This window comes from Adelges cooleyi, unplaced genomic scaffold (assembly GCF_023614345.1).
Source record: "Adelges cooleyi isolate 19-005CV unplaced genomic scaffold, UGA_ACOO_1.1 ACOO_flye_CR_arks_rails_tigmint_CR_PRNA_1, whole genome shotgun sequence".
In the NCBI taxonomy this organism is placed as follows: Eukaryota; Metazoa; Arthropoda; class Insecta; order Hemiptera; family Adelgidae; genus Adelges; species Adelges cooleyi.
Window position 1 is genome coordinate 6,466,069 of NW_026095751.1, and position 23,275 is coordinate 6,489,343.

Sequence of the window (23,275 nt, forward strand, 5' to 3'; positions counted from 1 at the left end):
TTGTAATTATTAATATTAACATTTTTCAGCATTGAATTCAACCTTGTGCGACTGCCCTTTACATTGTGCGGAAACTGAAATAAAATCTATTTGGAATGGAACTCGGAGGTATTATTTAAAAAATAAATGTAAAACATTTTAAATAATATACAACAATATTATTATACTAAATTATAATTATAAAATATTCATAATAGTCAATATTAACTATTTGACTAGAAAATAGATAAATAGCCTGCAAAATTGTGTATTTAATTGAGTTATCAATTATATTTGAATTTTACTGTTCTTAGAGGGAAAGACAATATAACAAGATCTATTTTAACTATGTCTAAGCCAGCCACTGAACGGCTAATTATGAAATCAAAAAAGGATTTTGTCGACTTAATAGGTGAACATTTGAATAGTTGTTAATTTAAGAACTTAAAATTTGTCATCAAGTCAAATTTGTTTAATAATGTACAAAAATAATGACCATTAATGTATTATTAATATATTGTTTGTTTATTTCCAGTGGTTATAGCGTGTCTAATGCAATTCTTCACGGGACTCACACTTTTAGATATTTTTAAATATTTATTTAAAATTAAAAGGCTTTTTTACAGTCCTCCCAAAAGTTTAAATTAAATAAAGTTTGTGAAATCAAAATGTGTTAGCCATAGGTAAGGAAAGGATTTTAGAAAATTTGTCCTCCTCTTAGCTACATTTCTGACTGATATATTATACTACGTTCCTGAAAAACATATTTTTATAATGTGATAAAAATATAATCAATTTCATGAATTTTGTTTTTATATAATATGTAAATCAGTTATTTTATTCTTGGAGAACATAATTATACTTAAGTCTCAGAAAATCAGTATGTTTAAATATTTACCCATAAAAGCGAAACAATTGAATCAGTTTTCATTTATTTAATTATCAGCTATTGCCAACTTCGTTCTTTTTTTTATTCCTTAATGTAAATGAATAAATTTGTTGTTTTACCTTAGAATAGAATACTAAAAGTTGTTTCAACAATAACATGTTATTTAATTAATATTCTTTAATAATTTTGTTATACACAAAAACATAACAGTTTTTTTTCCTATTTTATGAAAATTGTAAACTCTAAATAGCGTTTTGGAACATTGTAAGATAAATGTTGCCAAGCTCTTAATTTAAATACAATGATTACAAAATATAAGTTAAGTTAAGTATTTAAGTTCGTGTTGTTTATGCTTACACTTAAAAACAAAATATATTATTTATTATTGCATTTAGTATCATAATATCTTCACTATGACAATATTTTTTTGCCATAATGTGTAGTTCTTTTTTCTACAGCATACGAGGTAATTATACTACAAACTTCTACTATAATAGCTATTTATTGAAGGTTACTATGAGGTAATATATTCCTAATAAATCGACACCAAGTACAATAATGACACTAAAAATTTCCTTTAATTATTTTTCATTCAAAAAGTTTAAGGACAGGACACAATTAGTTTTGACTTATCAAAAATAACACATTAGCGAGTAATTTATTGTTTTCTAATTACAACTTGTGTTTTTCTTACTTCCTCGTTTCGTTTGGCGCTATTGTTTATGTTTGTAATAATGATCATTTACCTAATAGAATGTAATAACAATCAAGATAGTAATTATTAGAAATTTAAAGAACCTTAATCATCTCTGACAAACATGATATTCAACAATAATTATAAAAACAAAAAACTTTTCTCATTTTAGCTTTGATTATAAAATTCAACAGTAAAATATGGTAAACTACGTACTATAATATCTAATATAATTAAATATTTTGTATTTTATAATAATATAATACCTTTTAATATGTAATCATTAAACTTCTTTTTCTTGATTTGCCTCTCCTATCGGAGGTTGGAAATCATCCTGGCTATATGGATCCAGCCATATTGATTTTACTTGGAATAATTTATGATGTGGTGGGTCTTCCGTCTCCTTTCACATCGCAGTAATGCAACCATACCACTTTACTCAGCTCTACTTGCATTTCTCCAAGTCTAAGCCGTTCCAATATCATTCATTTTCCGCCTTAGCCTGATACTGAAGCAGCTGCTACCCTGTATCAGGTTCCTTTAGTCGCCTCTTACGACAGGAGGAACATTCAGTGGTCCTATTCTTACCCGGAAACCACACGGAAAATGTATTAAACTACTAAGACATTAACTAATAAAATTGCTATCCCTTTATGAAATAGAAAAAAATATAAAGAGAAAATTTAATAAAAAATAACAGCAGATATAATAAATTATTATGAAAATGATTCATTATGTGTACTGAGCTAATGATTATCTATTTTCATCCTTGAATATAATAACTTCCATGACATTAAAACCTAAACTAATATAAAGCATATGACTGATTGTTACTGATCTAAAATAATGGCTAAAATAACTAAATAACCATGACAGTATAGACACAATACATCAAATTCCATGGAACAATTTAATACACAAACAATAAAGCTAATAGTTTTATGCAAATACCGATATTTTACAGCTTAATAATCCAAAATTTAGGTACCTGCTTAACGTAAATGGATACAATTTGTTTTATTTTATAAATAATGCATACTTACAGTCACATTACAAAGCCCGAATATATTCCATTAAGTATGTTATTGTATATTTTAAAAATCAGATATTGATTATAAGAAGCTATATATTAATTAAAATAAATTTAAGAAATCATTTTGGACATATTCTGAAACGTAGAAAATGAAAATCGCTTTTAAGATTATTTTTCTTTCGAAACTATTGTCCATCTCCAAAACTTGGACTGTCAGTTTTTCCTTAAAAACAATTTTACTAAAAACCCCGTCCGTCTTTTATGATGGTTATGTAAACATAAAAAAGTTTATTTCAATATTTCCAGAACAAGTTTATTTCAAACAACCTTTTTCATTCTTCGCTTTTTAGTTTAATAATAAAAGGTAGACTTTTCTCGATTTAAAAATTAAATCTACAACTTGAAATTCCAAATGATTTTCCAATTCAATCAAAACTTTCTTACTATTTTGTAACTTTTGTTAATGTTTTTTACACACATTTTAAAATCTAGTTGTTGTCTGAAATGTTCACATAATTGTGTCGTAAACGTGCACATGAGAATATTATGTTCTAATTTTTATTTAGTTTTATTAGTTAAATCATTATTATAGATTTATATTTATATAAAAATTATATTTATATATATATTTTGTATAATGACTTCTTTAAGACACATAAACTTAGGTATAAATTAAGAATAAAACTTAACAAATGCATGAGAATAAAGTATAGCCGCCATCGATAACACAAACGCTATTGGCCTTACCACATCGAAATGATTGACTTGGTATTAAAAATAAGTGATAAATATTGTAATGTAAATTTTTAAATCTTACAATGAAAATAAATACAAGCAAATTATATTCCATTTAAATAAACGAACAAATATTTTATTAATGTGGCTTTTATTGAAATTCATATTAATGATGTCCAATCATAAATGATTATTGATTGTAGTAATATTGTGCTTATGAGGACGCCACACCGCCCATTTTTAAGGAGTAAAGTGTAGGCAATTTTTTACAAAGGCGGGTTCTTTGAAGAAAATAACGGGTGTGTGGCGCCTTCTTAAAGTAAAGTATTACATTACCATCTCATCTAGTTTTCAACTAATACAAAGGTATCATCAAGGCCAAACATTTTTGAAACCCTATTTAAAGGTCTTAATGAATTGTATAGCCTTAAAATCACTAAAGATAGTAAAACCATTGTTATCATTTATTATTTTTATTTGTTTAAGAATCAACAATAAATTAAACTTCAATATAAATACATTTATTTAACTAACAACTTTTGTTGCGCAATGGATAGACCGAGTTTTATGTGTTGGTTCAGCTCTAAAAATTCATACGATTACAACAACAGAATGCATCATCATGTACTGTTAGGTTTAAGCAAAATGTTGTTTTTATCTGCAACGAAGTTATGGATTATTTCTATTTTTAAAACCACGGTCATTTTATGGATAATAACTACTTACTGTACTTGAATATTTTGAAGGTAAAATGTTCATATAATAATATGTTTCACTCAGGTGAATACAATTGTGTATAAAACCTCTTATACGTAATCTGATTGTATCTTATCTATTTAGAGATGTTGAAAAAGTTGTATATAATGTGCGTGTATTGTATGAGTATGCTAAAATCAAAACTTACATATCCAAAAAAAAAATGGTGAAATGAGTTAACAACAGTATGTTTTAGGATTTTTGACAGCGAATTCCCAAATTGTTTTCGCAGATCTTTTCATAACACATCAAAACAGGTTAAATTTAGCCATAAAAGTACTGGCTAGTATGAAAACTGATTTCAATTCAAATTAATTTTTTGCGTTTTCTGAAAAAAATGATTTTTGGATCATGTGAGTCTGATATTATCAACCTAATCATACGTATAAAAAAGTGGGTTTATCATACTATAACTGAATATTTAATAATTAGATTGACCTTCGTCGTGACTCATGATAACTAGTTGAGTTTAATCTTAATTCTATAAAAACGTCATCTACAATGATTTATTAGTGAAATAGGTGTACACGGTGTGTGTTTACCGGGATTCCATTAAACGGTTGTAGGAATTCGAGGTTACCTATAAAACGTAAACCACTTAATGGATAGCCCGCGGTCATTTCACGAGGATTTGACTGTGCCGTTGACCTGCGGCGACCTACACTATTTCGATACGATAATATATTCATTAAACTGTACGCCCTATATGGATTTTGAAGAATTAATTACTATACCAAACAAAATTGATCAAATTTTCAATTTCGTCGTCTAAAATATGTTTAGAGTTCTGTACGTGATTCATGTACTTAAACAAAAAGTGTTCCGGCACCTATGGTTTGTAAATAATAATAATAATCGATCGTCAGACACACATAAGCAATCGAATAGGTATATTTTAATCGTGTACGAATTATCCAACAACTATCCCAATCGAAAATGGAATCCATTCCTTGGTTACGTGGACTGGGCGTGAGCCGTGAACGTGCCAAAAAAATTGTCATTATCATTAGATAGTAAAACTCGAAATGAACGCCCGACCTACCCCCGTTTTGTGAGCACGGTTGCTCCACGCCAAACGATTTTTAAACTCTAAACTAAACCAAAAAGATGAAGGGGTCGTGGCTAAAAGGTTGGTTTGCAAAATAATTATTGTATTATATAGTATAAAATACAAATAAAAATATTATATACAATAAAATATGTATATGATAAATACATATTTTATTTATTTCAATAACTATGGCTTCAATAATTGTAGAAGGTCGCGACGATTAAACGAGTCGATTTTACAATTTTTTTTTTTTTATTATAGCTTCAACATCTACACTATTAGCCAGACGTAAGCAATATATGAATTATTTGGAATACATTTTAAGCTAGTTTTACATTTAAAAATTACTGTACATGTTAATCTTTTTTAAATAATAAAACAATTTAGGAGTATTTTCGGTTGAAAATATGGTTTTGAGGCGTGTGTTGTCACCAAACATGTGCCTTTCTTATGACCAACGATGACATTCAAGAATGATGTGTGATGTGTCTGATTGTGAGAGCTGAGTCACATTTACCACATATGGGTTGGTTGAGGTTCTTTGGTGATGAGGCGGAGATGGGTAATTCGAGATTGTCTTATGCGTATTCTTGTTAGAGTTGACTGATATTTTCTTGACATGTTATTGTATATTTATATGTTATGATATTTGTTATTGTTGGATTAATCTGGTACAGCTTGTTGGAGGTTTCTTTTCCCCAGAGAGATTTAAATAAGTCTTTTGCCTTTATGTCTATTGATCTTCGCATGTTTCTGACAATCGTTGTAATACATGATATTACAATATTCTACCTAATATTTAAAGTTTCCATAGTTTTAAGCCGCATCGATTTTCATCGTAATATATTGATCATTTTGGGTTTTCGTTTTCATAGACCATCGTCACATAAAACACTTTTTGAATGATTTCTCAACAATACTCAAAAAAAATATCGTAAGCATTAAAGAAGTTTCAGGAGGACGAGAGCTAGATTTATTAAAATCCGTAAAATCAAGTAAAAACTATTTAAGATTTCATAATTTTTAGATTCAAATTTTCTAGTGAGAAATTTATTCAATTAGTATTTAACCAATTTAGTATTACAAATTAAAACTTATCGAGTTTTGAGTACAATTAGCCTACCCTGAAATTGTCGTAAGATTGTTTGAAACATTTTTACCAAAATATGTAGTAAGTATTCTACAGTATACGGTTAATATTATTTTACTTTTACTCAAACCGTAATTATGAACAAATTTATCCATTATTAATGAATACTTAAAGTTGTTAAATAATGAAACGCAGATATCGCATGATTTGTTCAGTTCATCATATATTTGTGGATTTATGCATTGTAGGGTTAATAGCATTTTAATATTATAAATAGGTACAATATTATTTAAAACACATTTGAATTGTTTTCATTGTTTTATTTAATTTGATTATAACTTGATGATGGTAATTGATTTAAGTATTATGAAAGAGAATCTTAAATACTATACATTACATATTGTAGCACTAATGTTGGCACTTGGCGAATGTAATTAAAATACCACAGCGATAGTAGGTAGGTACATGTGTTCGATTATTATTATACGAAAATAGATTTAATTGAATTAGGGTTTTAATTTAATTTGATGTATTATTGATATAAGGCTTCAACTGTTATAATGATTATTATTTTATTAATGTTTTTATTTTTGTCAAATCAGAGAAATTATAAACTCATATAAGATAATATTTAATAAGTTTATAATTGAAAAATATTATGATCCTGGAAGATTTATTTTTAAAATATTTGAATACAATCTAAAACTTCAATATATTTTTAGTATTCAAATAGGAAATATGTTAAATAACACAATAATAGGAATTCGTTTTTTAATTTTCATAAAAATACTAGGACTGGACGATTGGTATAAACTGAATCTCGTAGTGGCTTTTTAGACCATGTTATTATTTTTTTAAGTTATAGCACATTTAAGTTTTTTCGCTTACTACACTAACGAGTTTTTTGGTATAGACACATTTTCGAAATTTAATTTTTTTTTTGTTATTACTTCAAATTAAAAATACTAGGACGAAACAATGCAAGCAATTAGAAAATTCAGCCCACAGTACTTACTTAGTGAAAACTTGTTGTCCGGTTAACACGGTTTTACTAAATATTGAGGATACCGTTGTTAAAAAGCATATATAATAAAATAGTCGGATAGTATAATATAGTCTGCAACTGGAAAAGTTCTTCGAGCACAAATCACAATGCAGAAATATGTTATAAAGCCTACGTGGATTAATCGGTATGCGAACAAATAATTAAAAGGAATTCCCATGAACGTACTAGTTTTTTAGCACAAATATTACTATCAGATTAAAAGAACCTTGGTCAATGTATTAGGCACCCATTTAAACAGTCATGCAAACAGACTACCATGGCTGCATTTATAATAATTAACATTTTTATAATAAAAAACATTAGGTTGCCTACCAGTTACCACACGAACATCGGACATTTTGTATCCACCTGGAAAATTATTATCTATAGGTGTATATTTATAATTTAACTGTTGTAGAGTAAAACATCCAGTCCATTCTATAATTACCTTCTATGTATAGACTTAGTATCGTTCGATCAATTCGAAAACAACAGAAAAGATCGGTATGATGAAAAAATAAAACGTTATCATTATTGAGATGAAGGTCTTCAAGACTCAACCAATGACCTTTCTAAAAAAATACAACAGCAGCGATTATTCAATGTAAAGTAACGCGCACGCAAAAAAAACACCGCAAAAACTGGTTTGTACACCTACTATTTATTTTTCTACTGCAGCCTACTATTACAACTTTTATAATATTTCCGGTGTTATAACGTTGGAAAGGGAAATGTAACGCTTCTTCGTTTTTAAGTATTGGCAATAATTGACATTATACGTAGTATTAAAATATAACATGTAATTTTCGGTTAAGTTAGGTCGGCAAGACTCATCGTCAAAGCGATGAGGAGGTGATTTTGTTTAAGACCCTGTCCCATATTTTTTAACCAGTCAGTACCTACTATAAATTATAAGTAGTGATTTATTTTCTTTTTTACGTTTCATATTTTTTTAAAGCTATAACTTTAAAACTGCATCTCATATACTACAATTTCACACTGTTTACATGTCGTGTATCATAGCGACATTGAAAGTCTAGTAAGCCAGACTAATCGCCACATAATAGTTACTTAGAATCATTAAACTAATAATATTTAATTTTGTATAGTAAAACAATTATGTAAAAAAAATATATATTTTTTAACTTTTCACATGTTGTCTGTGAGCTCTTGTAAAGTTCAATGAATAGCTACAAAAATAGCTGTAACCCCTTTTCTTGGAAAGTACGGTGTACAAGTTGGGTTAAAACAAATATTGTTTTTTATTCAAGACGAGTTGACTTAGCCTTTGTATTTAAGTAAAAATAGCATTTATTGTTTTATTTCATAATACAAATTTATTTAAGTTTTTAATTAAATTTAATAAGGCGGAATTATTATATTTTCAAATTATCTATAAAATATCCAGTCGTTAAATTATAATCATACAAGAAACGGTCTTAATATGGTTATCTTAACTACCAGATGAGCCAGGTTAATTATGTAATAATAAAATATTAGTATTCAATTACCTCTTCGAAAATATCTTAAATGTATGTATGTATCTAAACCATGGGAAATTGTTCTCGAGCAGTAATTTCTAAATAGTAAATCGCAACTTATATATTTATATTTAAACATTTTGTTTCACTTTTCTTAAATCTACAACAAAAATACAAAATCTTTAACTATTAATAGCAACCAAACCTACATGTTATATCAGTAATAGGGTTTGGCCGACAATTACTAGTTTAAAATCGTTCTTACTTATTTTTCAAATTGATGTTATTTATATTATGCTTATAAAATTATTACCTTTATAATTATAATATTATTAATGTTTAAGCAAGTAAAGAGATTAAGTGAAACTGGTTATTTCGACCGAAATTGTTTATAATATCACATTCTTGTATTCACTACTAATAAACTAGTTAAATGTGTTAGTTTCACTTAAAAACTAAGAAGTTAATATACCTACAATGAATTTTAATTGAAGCGGAAATGTCATAAAATTACAATTTATTACCAAATCAACTAATCGTAGCGATATTGACATGTTTTTGACTCGAATATTTCAAAAACATGTCAATATCGCATGTTGTTACCTCAAATGAAAAAAAAAACAAAGAAATATCCAAATTTGTATTATTATAAATACATTTTGCATTAATAAAATACGTTAATTTAAAGCTTAGTAATTTTAATTTTTAATTTTATTATTATATCTGTAATGGATATAATAATTAAATTTGAAAAAATATTATGTCATTTGTCACAAAAAATCAATACAAAAATCAAACGCGCTGTATCGACAGCACAATATAATGTTAAGATATAATTATAGTTAATCGTTTAAGTCGAACAGAATGCAATATTTGAAACCCTTAATTTAACGACACGTGGTAAACACAGACCAGTCTGTATAGTGGGGTATACACTAGACTGACTGGTCGTTTCCATTTGCGAGGAAACCACCGAAACCGAACCGAGACTCACTGAAGAATTACGGAAACTCTTGTCCCTACTTAATTAATTGGTTTATGTGAAACGTGTGTGGCGCAAAAAAAAAATAAGACAACAACTTACTCCCTGTAACAAAATTAATGTGACCGTGTTGCCAGCGAACGTGTACGGTTACAATCCGAGTAAATTGTCTGCGCTTCTGACCGTGATCGGAAATGCAAGACGTTTACAGAGGTCGTCGCATGGATATAATATCGTAAACCGTGAACTTGTTAAAACTCATTGTCGTTGCCTATAATCGTCGGCACAACTCCACGGTACACGGTCCCATGCGGAATACCTGCTCGAAATCGCTGTTTCTTTACCGACCAAAATAATGGAACTGTCGTCGCTAAAAGGTTAGTGTGTACAATCGTGTTTTTATGTTATTCTGTTACAACGCACTACCATTCGGTCGGTGGACATTTTATTTTATTTTTAATAAAAAGGCGAGGACGTTGTTTTCTGTGGTCGAATTTCTCTCTATTCGTGGGTTATATTGCCAATAGGTGTGTCTAGGGTGTATGCCCCGGACAGCATATCAATCTGAAATGTTTCCAAGCGTTTTTTTTTCTAGTTAAAAAAAATCGTAAAACAGTTTTGCGATAAATTCTGTTTTAAAAATATTATTCACAAAATACCGTTAGAATATTTTCAATATTTTAATAATATTTGAGTAACTGATTGTGTGACCAACAACGGTTTAAAATGAATTTATATTCACAGATTTTGGCTACAAATTCTATGTTTTTTAAATATTACTACGTGAAAAATAGTTTTAAAATATTTGTTTTCATCAAAACAATACAATTTGTCTAAATGTAATAAAACCTCTAGAAAACAATATGGAAACATTTGTATTTTTATGCTGTCTGGGAATAATAGCAGAGAGCCTATTAAGCAGGAAAACAATTTAAATATTTTCAAAATATTGTTAACTAGTTTTCAATATTTTTAACATAATATGCTATGGTGATGTTTTGGCACGAAATTCACAAATTATATTAACAACATTTGCATGAAAAATGTTTGAAAATATTTCTCATGTTTTCAATTCTTATTTACTTATGCAATATTTTGTATCAACTGAGGTTCTCAGTTGATATATCAATCCACGAAAGTTTTAACGCATTCAAATATTTTGTATGTTACACTTTTAAAACATTGATTTTGTTAAAACAATATTATAAACATATTATAACATTGAAAAAATGGTAGCCATTTTAAAAATGATTTTAAATTGTTCGCTGGTTCTCACACAGCAGTTTCATACTTATAAAATATTTTTAAATGATTTCAGATCATATTTTGGAAAGATATCAAGTATCTAAATTAAGATATAAATGATATTTAAATAATTAAATATATAGTACTTTATAATATTTTGCACAAATCCTAAAAAAAAATTTAAACAATATTTATATTTCTTAAATCCTAGCTGGTGTGTGGAATGCTCCATAATTAGGTGTTGATTTTATACACATTTTAACTTGACAGGAAAGTACAAAATTACTATTATAAAAATATTAAAAATATATTTTTTGGACATAATCATTTTTAAAATGTAAATATTTATAGTGCGCTGTACAAGGACAATTATTCTAATAAATCTGAAGTAACCATTATGATAGGGAAATAAGTAATATAATAAAAATTAAAAACCATGAAACCAAACTACAACACAGAGCGTTTCCCGTTTGACGGCAGAAAAATCTACCGGCTGTCGCTAGATTTTTAAAAGCCGCACTAAGTAAGAACAATTATTAAACAAATCATTCTTAATAATTACTTCTGAAATAACTATTACCTCTGAAGGGCACTATATAGGTATCTGGTACCCGTCAAAATCCCAAAAGATCAAATCTAAATTGGGTTACAACTAAAATCCATAATTATATCGACTATCACCTACTATAAGTGCGTAGACCACCAGCTAACAGACATAATTTAAACCCTTGATCGAGGCCTTAGGAGAGAACTTGAGGTCTCATGGGTAAAAATACAAAATTTGACTTGTCTGTTGGATTATGGACACCCCGTATGTAGTTACTAGCAGACGGACTGCTACGTGCAACAATCCGTGGTAATTTTCGTCGTAGACCCCAAGCTTGTTCGATTATATTAACATTCACAAAACGTAATACCTATGTATAGCTATTCTAAAAAATGTTTGTGAAAAATAAATATCTTTCCATTTGTTTTATAAATTAAAATAAATAATAGTACAGGTAAGACGACATCAAATTAAATTATAATATTATTAAAACTAGATAATAGTTGTGTTTAAATTATTAACGTACTAACAAAAGTAAAAAACAAAATAATAACATATAACAATATTTGTATGCTTTTGTTATGCGTTTTTAACCATTGTATAAATTATTTCGCTGTACTATTGAGGTCCTAATATTATTTATTTTTAATTACTTATTCAGGCAACTCTTTCAAATAACTAATCGGATAAATAATATATATTTCTTGCGATTTTATCATCATCTTTAATAAAAACCACAACCTTTAAATAATAGAAAATAAATTTGAACGGCCCAACAATTATAGTTGTATCATAAAATATGTATAATGTAATAAATTGTTACCAGTTCTTATAGAATGGATATCAACATCTATAAAAATATTATACACATATATATATATGTTTATATACCGATAAATATTCAACTCCGTAAGACTCCAAACAACTGTTTTTGCAATAGGAAGTCAATCTGATTTTTTACACACACGTCCTGATAATTATAAACGAAATTGAGAATATGTAATGTTGGTGCTAATAGAGTACAAAGATTACAAGAAAAAAATTCTGACCGAAATAAATGGGTTCCTAATATTTAATAACAATCCAGCTGTAAATAAAGAAAAAAAAACAGCGCAAGTAAAAAATGAATACATCATAATTATGATTATTATATCAAACAAATGTATGATGGTCAACAATTCATATTATTATTGATAAAGTTGAAGCGATTTTTCACTTAATTAACCTCAGTGTTTATTAACATTGTATATGATTCAAAGTGATTTAAATTTCAATAATACCTATATTTTTCGCCACCCCTTTAAATGAAAATATTATTTTACTTACCTATTTCTGAACACGTTTGACATTGCTATCAGTGATGATCTTCGGGATGTACGTGCTATTCTGGAGCCCAGCGATTACCACAGCGACTTTGCAGCGCAACATCTTAGCCCCAGAATGGATCGGCAAGTTTACAGATGAAGAACAGACGGGTGTTCCTAAGCATGTGCTAGCTATGCAGGATAGATATTTTTACCCGGTCAGACAAATGATTCAAAAAATGTTGATATCGCCGAGTAGGCAGAACCGGGCTCGAAAGAATCGGGTAAGCGTGTGGATAAAAATTACTTTACAGGAACTAAAAATTATTATTTATTTTTCGTTTTTCAGAAAACTCAAAAAGCCATTTTAAAGTCTACCGAATTCCCGTGTGACAGAAACGGCACTAGATCTTTAACGAGACCAACTAGCGTGCACCAGCTGAGACCTGGAGATATAGATATCATAGGCAGCGTTGGTGACTCCCTAACGGTGGGACTTGGAAGTTTCTCGAATAACATATTTGAAATACTGGTCGAGCATCGAGGAGTCTCGTGGACAGCTGGTAATTTTTTGATAATAGTTTAATTTTTAATTACAAAGAGTACACTTTTTGTTTTAAAAAAATGTATAAATTATTGATAATATATTTCTTCAATTCGAACTGTTTTCAGGAGGAGATGGTACATGGAGAGAATATTTAACTTTGCCAAATATTTTGAAAGTATTCAATCCCAAGCTATTTGGTTATGCATACGGAGATTCGTTAGCTGAAGAACGCGGTTCCCAGTTTAACGTGGGCGAAAATGGGGCTCTTAGTCAAGATTTATTTTTCATGACGCGAGAAGTAGTTAAGAGGGTCAAAAACGATAAACGAGTAAATTTAACTGAACACTGGAAGGTATAATATAATTATCCAAAATTTAATAATTTATTAAATCAAATTAGACCGAAATACATCAGTTATGTATAATATATATGTATATATGTTTATCTATGGTTTTTCGCTTCTTAATAGTTAATCACAATAATGATGGGCTCTAATACGTTTTGTTTACAACTGTGTTATGAAGATAATACAAAATTGATAAAAATACACAAAGATAAGCTTTACAACTCAATTGCTCATATAAAAAGTAATCTTCCAAGGACTATGGTCAATATCGTTATGAGTCCACGTGAGTAATACTATAACAGATACGCTATGTGAAATTGTTAAGTGTAATGTTAATGGGGATAAGAAGTAGACAAACCTATGGACACATAAGTACATTATTTTTCGATTTAACTTTAATTTTTAACACCCCCATCTTTCCCTCTCATAAATAAGCACATCTGCTCCGAGTTAGGAACCTTACGTCTGTTCTAATAACTTTGATTTTTTTTTTAATGTGTCCTAAATATTGTCAAGCTTTTGCGGACCGTTCTTAATTTTGGAGTTAGGTCTTACCCAACTTTTTACTCAAAACTCAAAAAGTATGCATTCAAGTTAAATTTATTTTAATAATTATTTTAAAATGTAATAAACATATCAAGGAAAAATAATAATAATAATAATCCACTGTGTTTTTGTTTATTGCATTAAGCACATGAAAAATTAACGACAATACTTTATCCAATAACTTTAAAAGTAAGTTCGGTCTATAAAAGCAAAGACACGATAAGAAAGAATCGTCGTTATAAGCATAGCAAATACATATTCTTAAAGAGTAAATTAAAAATAAATCTATACCGTAAAAATATATTTTACAATACGTCTTATCATATTTTGTTGTATTATTTTTGGGAGCTATTTTGGAAAATTAGTTTTAAAATTATGACAGATACCGATGTATATTTTTTTTATAACAGCTTGTACTAAGTTTAATGAATACATTTTTTTTAAATATTTTATTTTTATTTATAATTTTTTTACAAGATTTGGAACTTATAACCAATTTTACGAGAAAGCCAATGTTTTGCGAATTCTTCAACATAATGGAATGTCCCTGTTTATTTGCTAGACAGTACAAGAATCGACTGCCAGAATTTGTGAAAACTATGTATTTATTTCAACAAGTCGAAAAGGAAATAGTAAGATAATTTTGTTATTACTTTACCAACTATTTTACTGATTATATTTTAATTCGAACAAACCAATTTCTGGATACGTATAAAGGAAAAATATATTTCAAATAATTAAACACTTTATAGATTTATTTTTTACACAGAAACTGTACAAGATAGATTTTGTCCAATGATAAACAAATAAAATTGATAAAAGTTAGACTCAGGCGGTAACTTTAATGGATAACATCGAATTGAGTCCATCCTACTTTTAGTTATTTGAATTGAGTCCAGTTTATTATCTAAATATGTTTGAATTGATTACGTAGATAAGATCGTAAGCATAGTCTCTTTTGCTATAACTAGTAGGGAATTTGGACGGACTATATTGAATTGAGTCCCAAATAATGGTGTTGGTAAAGTAAAGCTGGTGGCGAAAAATTCAGAAGTTTGGTCTGTCTAAGAAATATAAGTCTAATTCTGAAAAAAGTAGATATCTCAAGTACTTTTTCGGATTGCCATTTTTAAACGAAAATAACGTAGTTGAATATTTCACGAAGATCGATGATGAACCATGTGATGATGATAAAATTGACTGCTTCACAGATTACATTTTAGATAATTGACAATTTTACATTGACAATGAAGTTAGACAGTTTCCCCCCAAAATTTGGTGTGATTTTTCAGCAAGCACTAATCGGACAACTAACAGTTGTGAAAGTTTTCATGCAAAATTAAATGCATTGTTTCACTCAGGACATCCGAATATTTTTATTCTTGTTGACACTCTTCTGGGCATACAGTCAGATACCTACATAAAAATACGAAGCAATGCAACAAAACCATGTAAAAAAACATTGGAAAAAGAACAATTTTTACGGGAGCAGATTATCAAATATCAAAATAAAAAATTAGCAGATTTGACTATTTGAAATCAGTTTCATTGAAATTTTTACCAGCAACTATTTAAATTTCGACATTATTTTAATTATCTTTAAAAATTATTAAAATTGAAAGTTTTTATTTGACCATTTATAAACAGTGTAAGCAAGCACACACATTTTTGGGAGACTAATCAGCCAACCTCCCGTGGTGTCTCCTGAATAACGCTAATAGGCTGAAGGGACTCAACTCAAACAACCAAAAAATATTTGTTGGACTCAATTCCGACAACCAAAAAATATTCGTGGGACTCAATTCAATATCACCGACTTTAATAAGCTTGAACAAATTGAACAAGTGAACAATTAATTACATACTGTTGCTATAGGTTTTTATATTAGTTAAGTGAAAAAAAAAATTAAGTATGTCCCTCGTTTTTGTTATAAACAAGTATTAACGTCAATAAAACAAAGAAACTAAGTGCTAAATATTTTTAGGAAAAATAGTTGCCTAAATAATTAGTAATCACAAAATATTCTCCACGTGACACAATCATTAAAATACAGATTAATAGTTTGTAATAATTAATAAAATTAGAACTGTATACCAGCATTAGTTATAACAAATGTATAATATAATATAAAATATTATTGAACACTTCATATTTTATAATTCTTACTTCATATTTATAATCGTTTTTGTCACTCGAATAATGAGCAAAAAAATCGTTTTATTCAATTAGGTACAAATGGAAGAGTTTAAAAACACAGAAGATTTCACAGTTACTCTTCAGACGTTCACCGAACATCTTGTATTTCCATTAACTCGTTTCAATCATACAGATTATTCGTATTTATCAGCAGACTGTTTCCATTTTAGCCAAAAAGGCTATGCGAGAGGTACGTCAAATATTGATACAGAATTAACAGGTTTAAGTATTGAACTATTAAATTGATAAAATCAATTTAATTTCCATTAAATTATTGAATGCAAAACCTAACGGTAATTATTGGTTTGCTAATAATGATTAATTTTTGTTTTATTTTATCTAATTTTAAATAAGGCAACAAATATTGGATTTTTTTTTTAATTGATTCGGTAAAACTAATGCCTATTGTGTATTTTTTTAATTTGGTTTTATTTTTTAGCTGCTAATGCATTGTGGAATAATATTATGGAACCGGTAGGCCGAAAATCGACAAACTGGATTCAAGAATTTGACCGGTTTAATTGTCCAACAGCCGAATCACCTTTCATTCCCACGTGGAAAAATAGTGAAACAATATGATCTCTTTGATACCAATTTATTTGTAGTTCTAAATAACTAGTTATTACTTATTTTATGTTATTAAAACTTATGGACAAAAAAAAATGGTACTTACCTACTAACATATTTAAAAGGTCTATTACTCTGTGATCAGTGATGACCAGGCCTAACGTAATCTACGAGCAAATTGAAAGCTCACTAGATAAGTATGGTAGGTACCTATGTTATGGACAACGGTTGCAGAAATATTAATTAATTATGCAAGGTGCTCCTGTCCAAACGGTTTCATTGCGTTAAAATTTTTAAGGGTGTTAAATTAAGAGAACTGAAGGAAGTAAATAACTTGAACAAGAAATGGTAATCTTCTCCATTGAAACATGAACGACTGATAAAATGAATAATTATTTGTTTAAACTGTAAATCTTCACGCCAGTACAACTGATCGTGAATTATTATGTTTTATTTTACCATATATTTGTTTTTAACGAGTTAATAAAAGTCTATTTTTGTTTTTTTAAATACTATTCATTAAATTGCCGTTGTAGTTTTGATCTCTATACATTTGTTTTGTCTTCAAACCTTAAAAATGTCTGCATCCAAAATAACATCTTATGGTCTAAATACAGTTTTTACTAAATACATTTATTTAAAATCTTCATGCAAAAAACAACTACTGCTATCGTCTGGATAAAAATATAACGATAATAGTTGAAACATATTTGAAATAATCAACAGTAGATGGCGTATGAAACGTAAACAACACGTTCTTCATTAATCAAAATTTTAATTAAAACTAAGTATTAAATATCAAATGTATGAATATGAATGTTTTTATTTTTAATGTTATCAAGATAATATAAAAATCTGTCTCCAAATTTTAAATCCTTAAATAATATTATAATGACACGATTTGTATTGTATTATTTTTATACATTGTTTTATTGATTAGTATATTTTATAAAAAGTTGTCTGTATAGTATGTTGAAATCTGGGCATTAACAATTTATTTTTCATTGAAATAAAAATATAGTTATTAAAAAAAAAATGAGTTTAAATAAAATAATACAATTTGATTTTAAATTGAACACATACCAAATAATAATTTAAAATACATTTTTAATTGAATTATTTTTTTTTTTTTTGCTTAATAAACAGAAACATTGAAGCTACACAAATCAATTAAAATATCAGGTTATACGTAGCAATCGAATAAAAATATATTTAAATAAAATTGTATTAATAAATTATTTCTGATATTTTATTTTTTTAATTATTATTTGTTAAAGTAAAAATTACTTAGTTTGATATGCACATAAGTAAAGATGTATAAATTAGAATAAATGTTGTCAATTTTTCATGTGTCCAAAAAGGAATAGGTATTATAATATTGTTATTATAAATTGAGTGGTAATAATTTTATTAGCTAGATAATTTTTTAAAGTAGGACTAACAAGTCAAGCTAAAACTAAAGATAAAAAATTATTGTACAAAATTAGAACTCCCTTTTAAGTTATTGTTTGAAAAGAACAGTATAAATGTGCCTTCATTCCAACATATATCTACAGGGACTAGAAACGAACCGAAAACAATTATTTCACACAACTGACAGAGAATAGTTTTTTTAACTGTAATTTAATACTTAGAACAACTAAATTGGTCTATTTGCATACATCTTAAAAATATAAAACTTACAAAGTATGTAGAAAATATATTATCACAATTTTAGTCATAGCCTTTAATGACTAGTATTATGTGTCGTATCTAGTATTATTGTTTTATTTATAATGTATTATCTGCTCTAATGAGGGTTTTGATAAAAAAAACTCCTTATATCATATATTATATTATTACATTAACCCCCCCCCCCCCACTCAACTCAACCCAATGAACTTAAAAATTAATATATGTACACAGTGCATTTATCGACCAATAAAAGATGGCTAGTTATTCGTGAATAAAATTATTTGTAACTCAATAAATACCTAACCGGTATAACATAGGAAGTCAGCAAAACTACCCCCCATATGCTTAATGTTCATAGTTGAGAAGTAATCAAATTTGGACTTTCGGCATGCTAGCCGGAACTTCCCTTAACTTTCCAACTTCCCGTTACTATTAGGGAGTTTATTCGTTGTTTATAGATAAAAACTTTTTTCAGATAATTTAAAATTTATTTTAAATACATGATAAATAAAAAAAATATATATTAATTTGTAAATAAAAAATAAAATGTGTTTACAAATAAAAATAACAAATAACTTTATGATAAATAAATAAAAGACAATTTTTTATTTAACGTTTCAACTCGATAACGTATTATTCAAAAATTGCCTAGCTATGATTGTTCATCACATAACCTAGTCCTTCCATATGAGGAGATGCGACGGCCAGTAATTTAAAACAAGCTTGTAATGGTAAATTATTGAAGCCTCGAGCCATAGACTTGGAACTAGTATCATGAAAAAAATCATCAGATCTCTGTAATTAATTAACAATGTGTTTATCATTGAGTTTTTAAAGTGAGTAAGTTAACTCTTGTTACCACTACCTACCGTGATTGGAAGTGGATGACGGAAATGTCATTAATCTTACATGATCCGTGAATATGTTGAAGGACTATATATTGTCTTATTCATATTTTTATATCTATAATCGTCGTCAGTAGCCAAAAAATTACTGAACACAGTTGCAAGAAATTACAGGAAATTGCTTATTGTTTTCAGTTGTTCAAAATAAGGAAGTTGTCTTCGTTAAAAGGTTAGTTTAGTTAATAAAAATTATCTCGGTTTAAAAATGTTCCTGTAGCCAAACAATCTTTGTCGCCCATAATTTATCTTTAATGACTTTAGATGATGGTCGCCACGACGTACTTAATACTTTGGTGCACCACGGTGACCATAGCGACATTGCAGCGCAACATATTGGCACCAGGATGGATGATGAAGTTTACAGATGAAAACCAAACGGGTGTTCCTAAGCATGTACTAGCTATGCAGGATAGATATTTTTACCCGGTCAGACAGATCATTCAAAAAGTATTGCTATCGCCGAGTCGGCATGAACGGGCTCGAATGAATCAAGTAAGCGTGTGGATATAAGAAATTTCGCAAAAACTCGAAACTATCATTGTTTTTGTCGTTGTTTTAGAAAACTCAAAAATACATTTTAAAGTCTACGGAATTCCCGTGTAACAAGAACGGCACTAGATCTTTAACGAGACCATCTAGCGTGCACCAGCTGAGACCAGGAGATATAGATATCATAGGCAGCGTTGGTGACTCCCTGACGGTGGGACTTGGGAGCTTCTCGAGTTATGCATTCGAATTACCGGTCGAACATCGTGGAGTATCGTGGACGGCCGGTAACTGTTTTTTTAATAGCTTCATTTCTAAATGCAAAAATAACTATGAACAATGAACGTACTTCTTAAATTGCGAATTGTTCTCAGGCGGAGACGGCACGTGGAGAGAATATTTAACACTGCCAAATATTTTGAAAGAATTCAATCCCAAATTATTTGGTTACGCTTACGGTGATGCGTTAGCCGAACAACGTGGATCACAATTCAATGTTGCCGAGAACGCTGCTCTCAGTCAGGACTTATTTTTCATGACGCGAGAACTAGTGAAAAGAATCAAAAACGACAAACGAGTTAATTTAACCGAACACTGGAAGGTAATTTAATTTGACATAGCAATAATAAATTATTAAATCGGACCAAGTGCATACACGAATTGTTTTTATTACTTTTTTCAACAGTTAATAACAATATTGATGGGCTCAAATACATTCTGTTTGCAATTGTGTTACGAAGATAATGTAAAATTAATTAATTTGCACAAAAACAAACTTTACAGCTCGATATTTTATATTAAACAAAATCTTCCAAGAACAATAATAAATCTCGTTTTAAGCCCAAGTAAGTTAAACATAAAATTACAGTACGTATAACATTATCTTAGTACTAGAACACATTGAACAATAATGGTAATTATTACCTGTATTCAACCAAAAAATATGAACTGTTATTTAAACTGGGTTTTTCCACGAAAAATATTTTATTTTTAAGTTTAGGAGTGTCTTATGTAACTAACTTGTTTAACAGAATTCTCTATAGATGTACGGTGTGACTAGATTAAATAGAATACGAATCCCCCCCCCCACCCCGCCAAATAAACAAAGCTCGTGTTTAAGATGAGTCTGGCACATTATTTGATCTCATGTATTTAAATTTTTGTATTCGTATATCCCTATGTAAGTATTTGTGTTGTTTAGTATTTGTATAGTCTTAATGTTTTACATTGAAGGCATTTTTCTAATTTGGAGTGTATTAAAAACCAAAAATTATTTTTTCATTTTTTTACCCAGAAATGTGACATTCTTATTGTCTTTACAATTAAAATAATATGTAAAATTAAATAAAATGCATGTTTCTAGTATAAAAATTAATATTCATTTTTGGATATCTTATAATTTATTAAAAATGTTATGAAAATTATCTAATTTCATTGTGATGTATTACTTTTCTAATGTTTCTTTTGGATTTAAAAAGTACATAATACTCCAACTTTAATTAATTAAAGTTATTGTGATTATAGGTTTGGAAATTTTAACGAAATTATCGGAAAAGCCAAATGTTTGCAATTTTCTTAACAAAATGGAATGTCCTTGTTTTTTCGCTAGACAATATAAGCATCGACAAACAGATTTTATCAAAACGATGGCTGAATTCCAAAAAGTAGAAAAAGAAATTGTAAGTTAGTTCAATTTTTTTTTAACCCATAACTTTTGTTTTCACATCAACACAACAATTATATATTTTTGAAATATTTTCAAACATTTAAATAAATATTATGTTTATAACCAATATTTGCCGCTAAAGCTCAATAAACTTTTAAAAATTATAATTTGTATAAATTGTTATGTTAGCTGGTAAATATTATTTTTTAAATAAAGTATTTATAAAAAATAATTTGGAAATTTATTACATTTTATCAGTAAATATTTTTAAAAAGTGGTTTTAATTTAATTTAATTAAACAGGTAAAATTGGAAGAATTTAAAAATAGTGATAATTTCACAGTTACCTTGCAGACTTTTACTGAAAAAAGTGTCGTTCCGTTAAATCGATTTAACAAATCTGATTTAACATATCTATCAGCAGACTGCTTTCATTTGAGTCAAAAAGGATATGCACTAGGTATGGTTATACACAGACATACCTAACTCCATTCATCTGTTTCTACTTGGACATTTTGTATAATGTATGTAATCAATAATGTATACTTGGATTTAATTTTTAGCTGCTAATGCACTGTGGAATAACATGATGGAACCCGTAGAAAATAAATCATCAAATTGGATTAAAGAATTTGACAGGTTTAATTGTCCTACAGCCGAATCACCTTACATCTCCACTTGGAAAAATAGTCAAATAACTGTATCATCTTGATATTAATTAGCTGTATAAACATATGTATTTTGTGTAGTATACATTTTTCTAAATAATTGATTTATAATTACTATTTATTATACTATCATTGTGATCATTACTACTATAGTTTGTACTTCTGTAAAATAAATGTAAGTACCTATTTAAGTTTAAATATTGTTACGGAAGAAAATATGTTGGTTTTTTTAAAACAATAAAAATGAAATTACACTCGAAGTTTATAAGTCACAGCATATAATTCAGTACAAATATCAAAAATGGCATAACGGTTTTAAGTGCATTTTTTACTAATACTATCAAAGGAAGTAATAATATAAGTGTCTATCTGAACAAAATATAATGGTACTAGAAAACCTAATAAATCAAAGATTTATTGTTTACTACTGACGTATGTACTTATAAATATGTAGGTAATGATTAATATAATATATTAAGTAAAATTTACGATTTTATTTTTGGTAACGTGTGATGAGTAGTTGTATTTCTCTAGTTGTATCTACTAATCTCTTAAAACTATGTCGTTGTGTCTTAATAAATTAAGGTGAAGGTCTTCAACCGACGTCCTTTCCGTGTACACGACACTTTAATTGCGGCGCTACTAAATACATAAAGTACAATAACTGGTTTATGTAATACATTTAAATTTTTACTTACTATTATGTGAAAGTAGGTACTATCATATTTACTGTAATGTTTTAGTACCTGTAATGATAAGTCTGAAATATAATATTATACTTTAAAATGTGTGTACGCAAGACTACAATCGTTTTCACTTCTCTGTTAAACGCACACAAAACATA

The 23,275-nt window shown here is 28.1% G+C and overlaps 2 protein-coding genes across 2 annotated transcripts; both read left to right on the forward strand.

Moving 5' to 3' along the window:
- Nucleotides 1–9,882: 9,882 nt before the first annotated feature.
- Nucleotides 9,883–17,567, forward strand: LOC126833387 (phospholipase B1, membrane-associated-like). Its single transcript, XM_050564690.1, has 8 exons — nucleotides 9,883–10,112; nucleotides 12,886–13,115; nucleotides 13,181–13,394; nucleotides 13,504–13,730; nucleotides 13,848–14,007; nucleotides 14,748–14,902; nucleotides 16,500–16,656; nucleotides 16,906–17,567. The coding sequence occupies exons 1-8, from the start codon at nucleotides 10,091–10,093 to the stop codon at nucleotides 17,043–17,045; spliced, it is 1,305 nt and encodes a 434-aa protein (XP_050420647.1). The 5' UTR covers nucleotides 9,883–10,090; the 3' UTR covers nucleotides 17,046–17,567.
- Nucleotides 17,568–19,490: 1,923 nt separating this feature from the next.
- LOC126833137 (phospholipase B1, membrane-associated-like) lies at nucleotides 19,491–22,483 on the forward strand. The gene is made up of 8 exons (XM_050564295.1): nucleotides 19,491–19,781; nucleotides 19,874–20,104; nucleotides 20,172–20,385; nucleotides 20,473–20,699; nucleotides 20,784–20,943; nucleotides 21,623–21,777; nucleotides 22,067–22,223; nucleotides 22,327–22,483. The coding sequence occupies exons 2-8, from the start codon at nucleotides 19,874–19,876 to the stop codon at nucleotides 22,473–22,475; spliced, it is 1,293 nt and encodes a 430-aa protein (XP_050420252.1). The 5' UTR covers nucleotides 19,491–19,781; the 3' UTR covers nucleotides 22,476–22,483.
- The last annotated feature ends 792 nt before the right edge of the window (nucleotides 22,484–23,275 follow it).

What these genes read in the sequence shown, in the direction of transcription:
- LOC126833387 (XM_050564690.1), top strand. Translation starts at nt 10,091, where the DNA reads ATGGAACTGTCGTCGCTAAAAG. An exon ending in GGAACTGTCGTCGCTAAAAG is followed by an intron (nt 10,113 to 12,885) that starts GTTAGTGTGTAC and finishes CATTGCTATCAG; the next exon opens with TGATGATCTTCGGGATGTAC. An exon ending in AACAAGTCGAAAAGGAAATA is followed by an intron (nt 14,903 to 16,499) that starts GTAAGATAATTT and finishes TTATTCAATTAG; the next exon opens with GTACAAATGGAAGAGTTTAA.
- LOC126833137 (XM_050564295.1), top strand. Translation starts at nt 19,874, where the DNA reads ATGATGGTCGCCACGACGTACTTAATACTTTGGTGCACCACGGTGACC. An exon ending in AAATCTCGTTTTAAGCCCAA is followed by an intron (nt 20,944 to 21,622) that starts GTAAGTTAAACA and finishes TTGTGATTATAG; the next exon opens with GTTTGGAAATTTTAACGAAA. An exon ending in TCAAAAAGGATATGCACTAG is followed by an intron (nt 22,224 to 22,326) that starts GTATGGTTATAC and finishes TTTAATTTTTAG; the next exon opens with CTGCTAATGCACTGTGGAAT.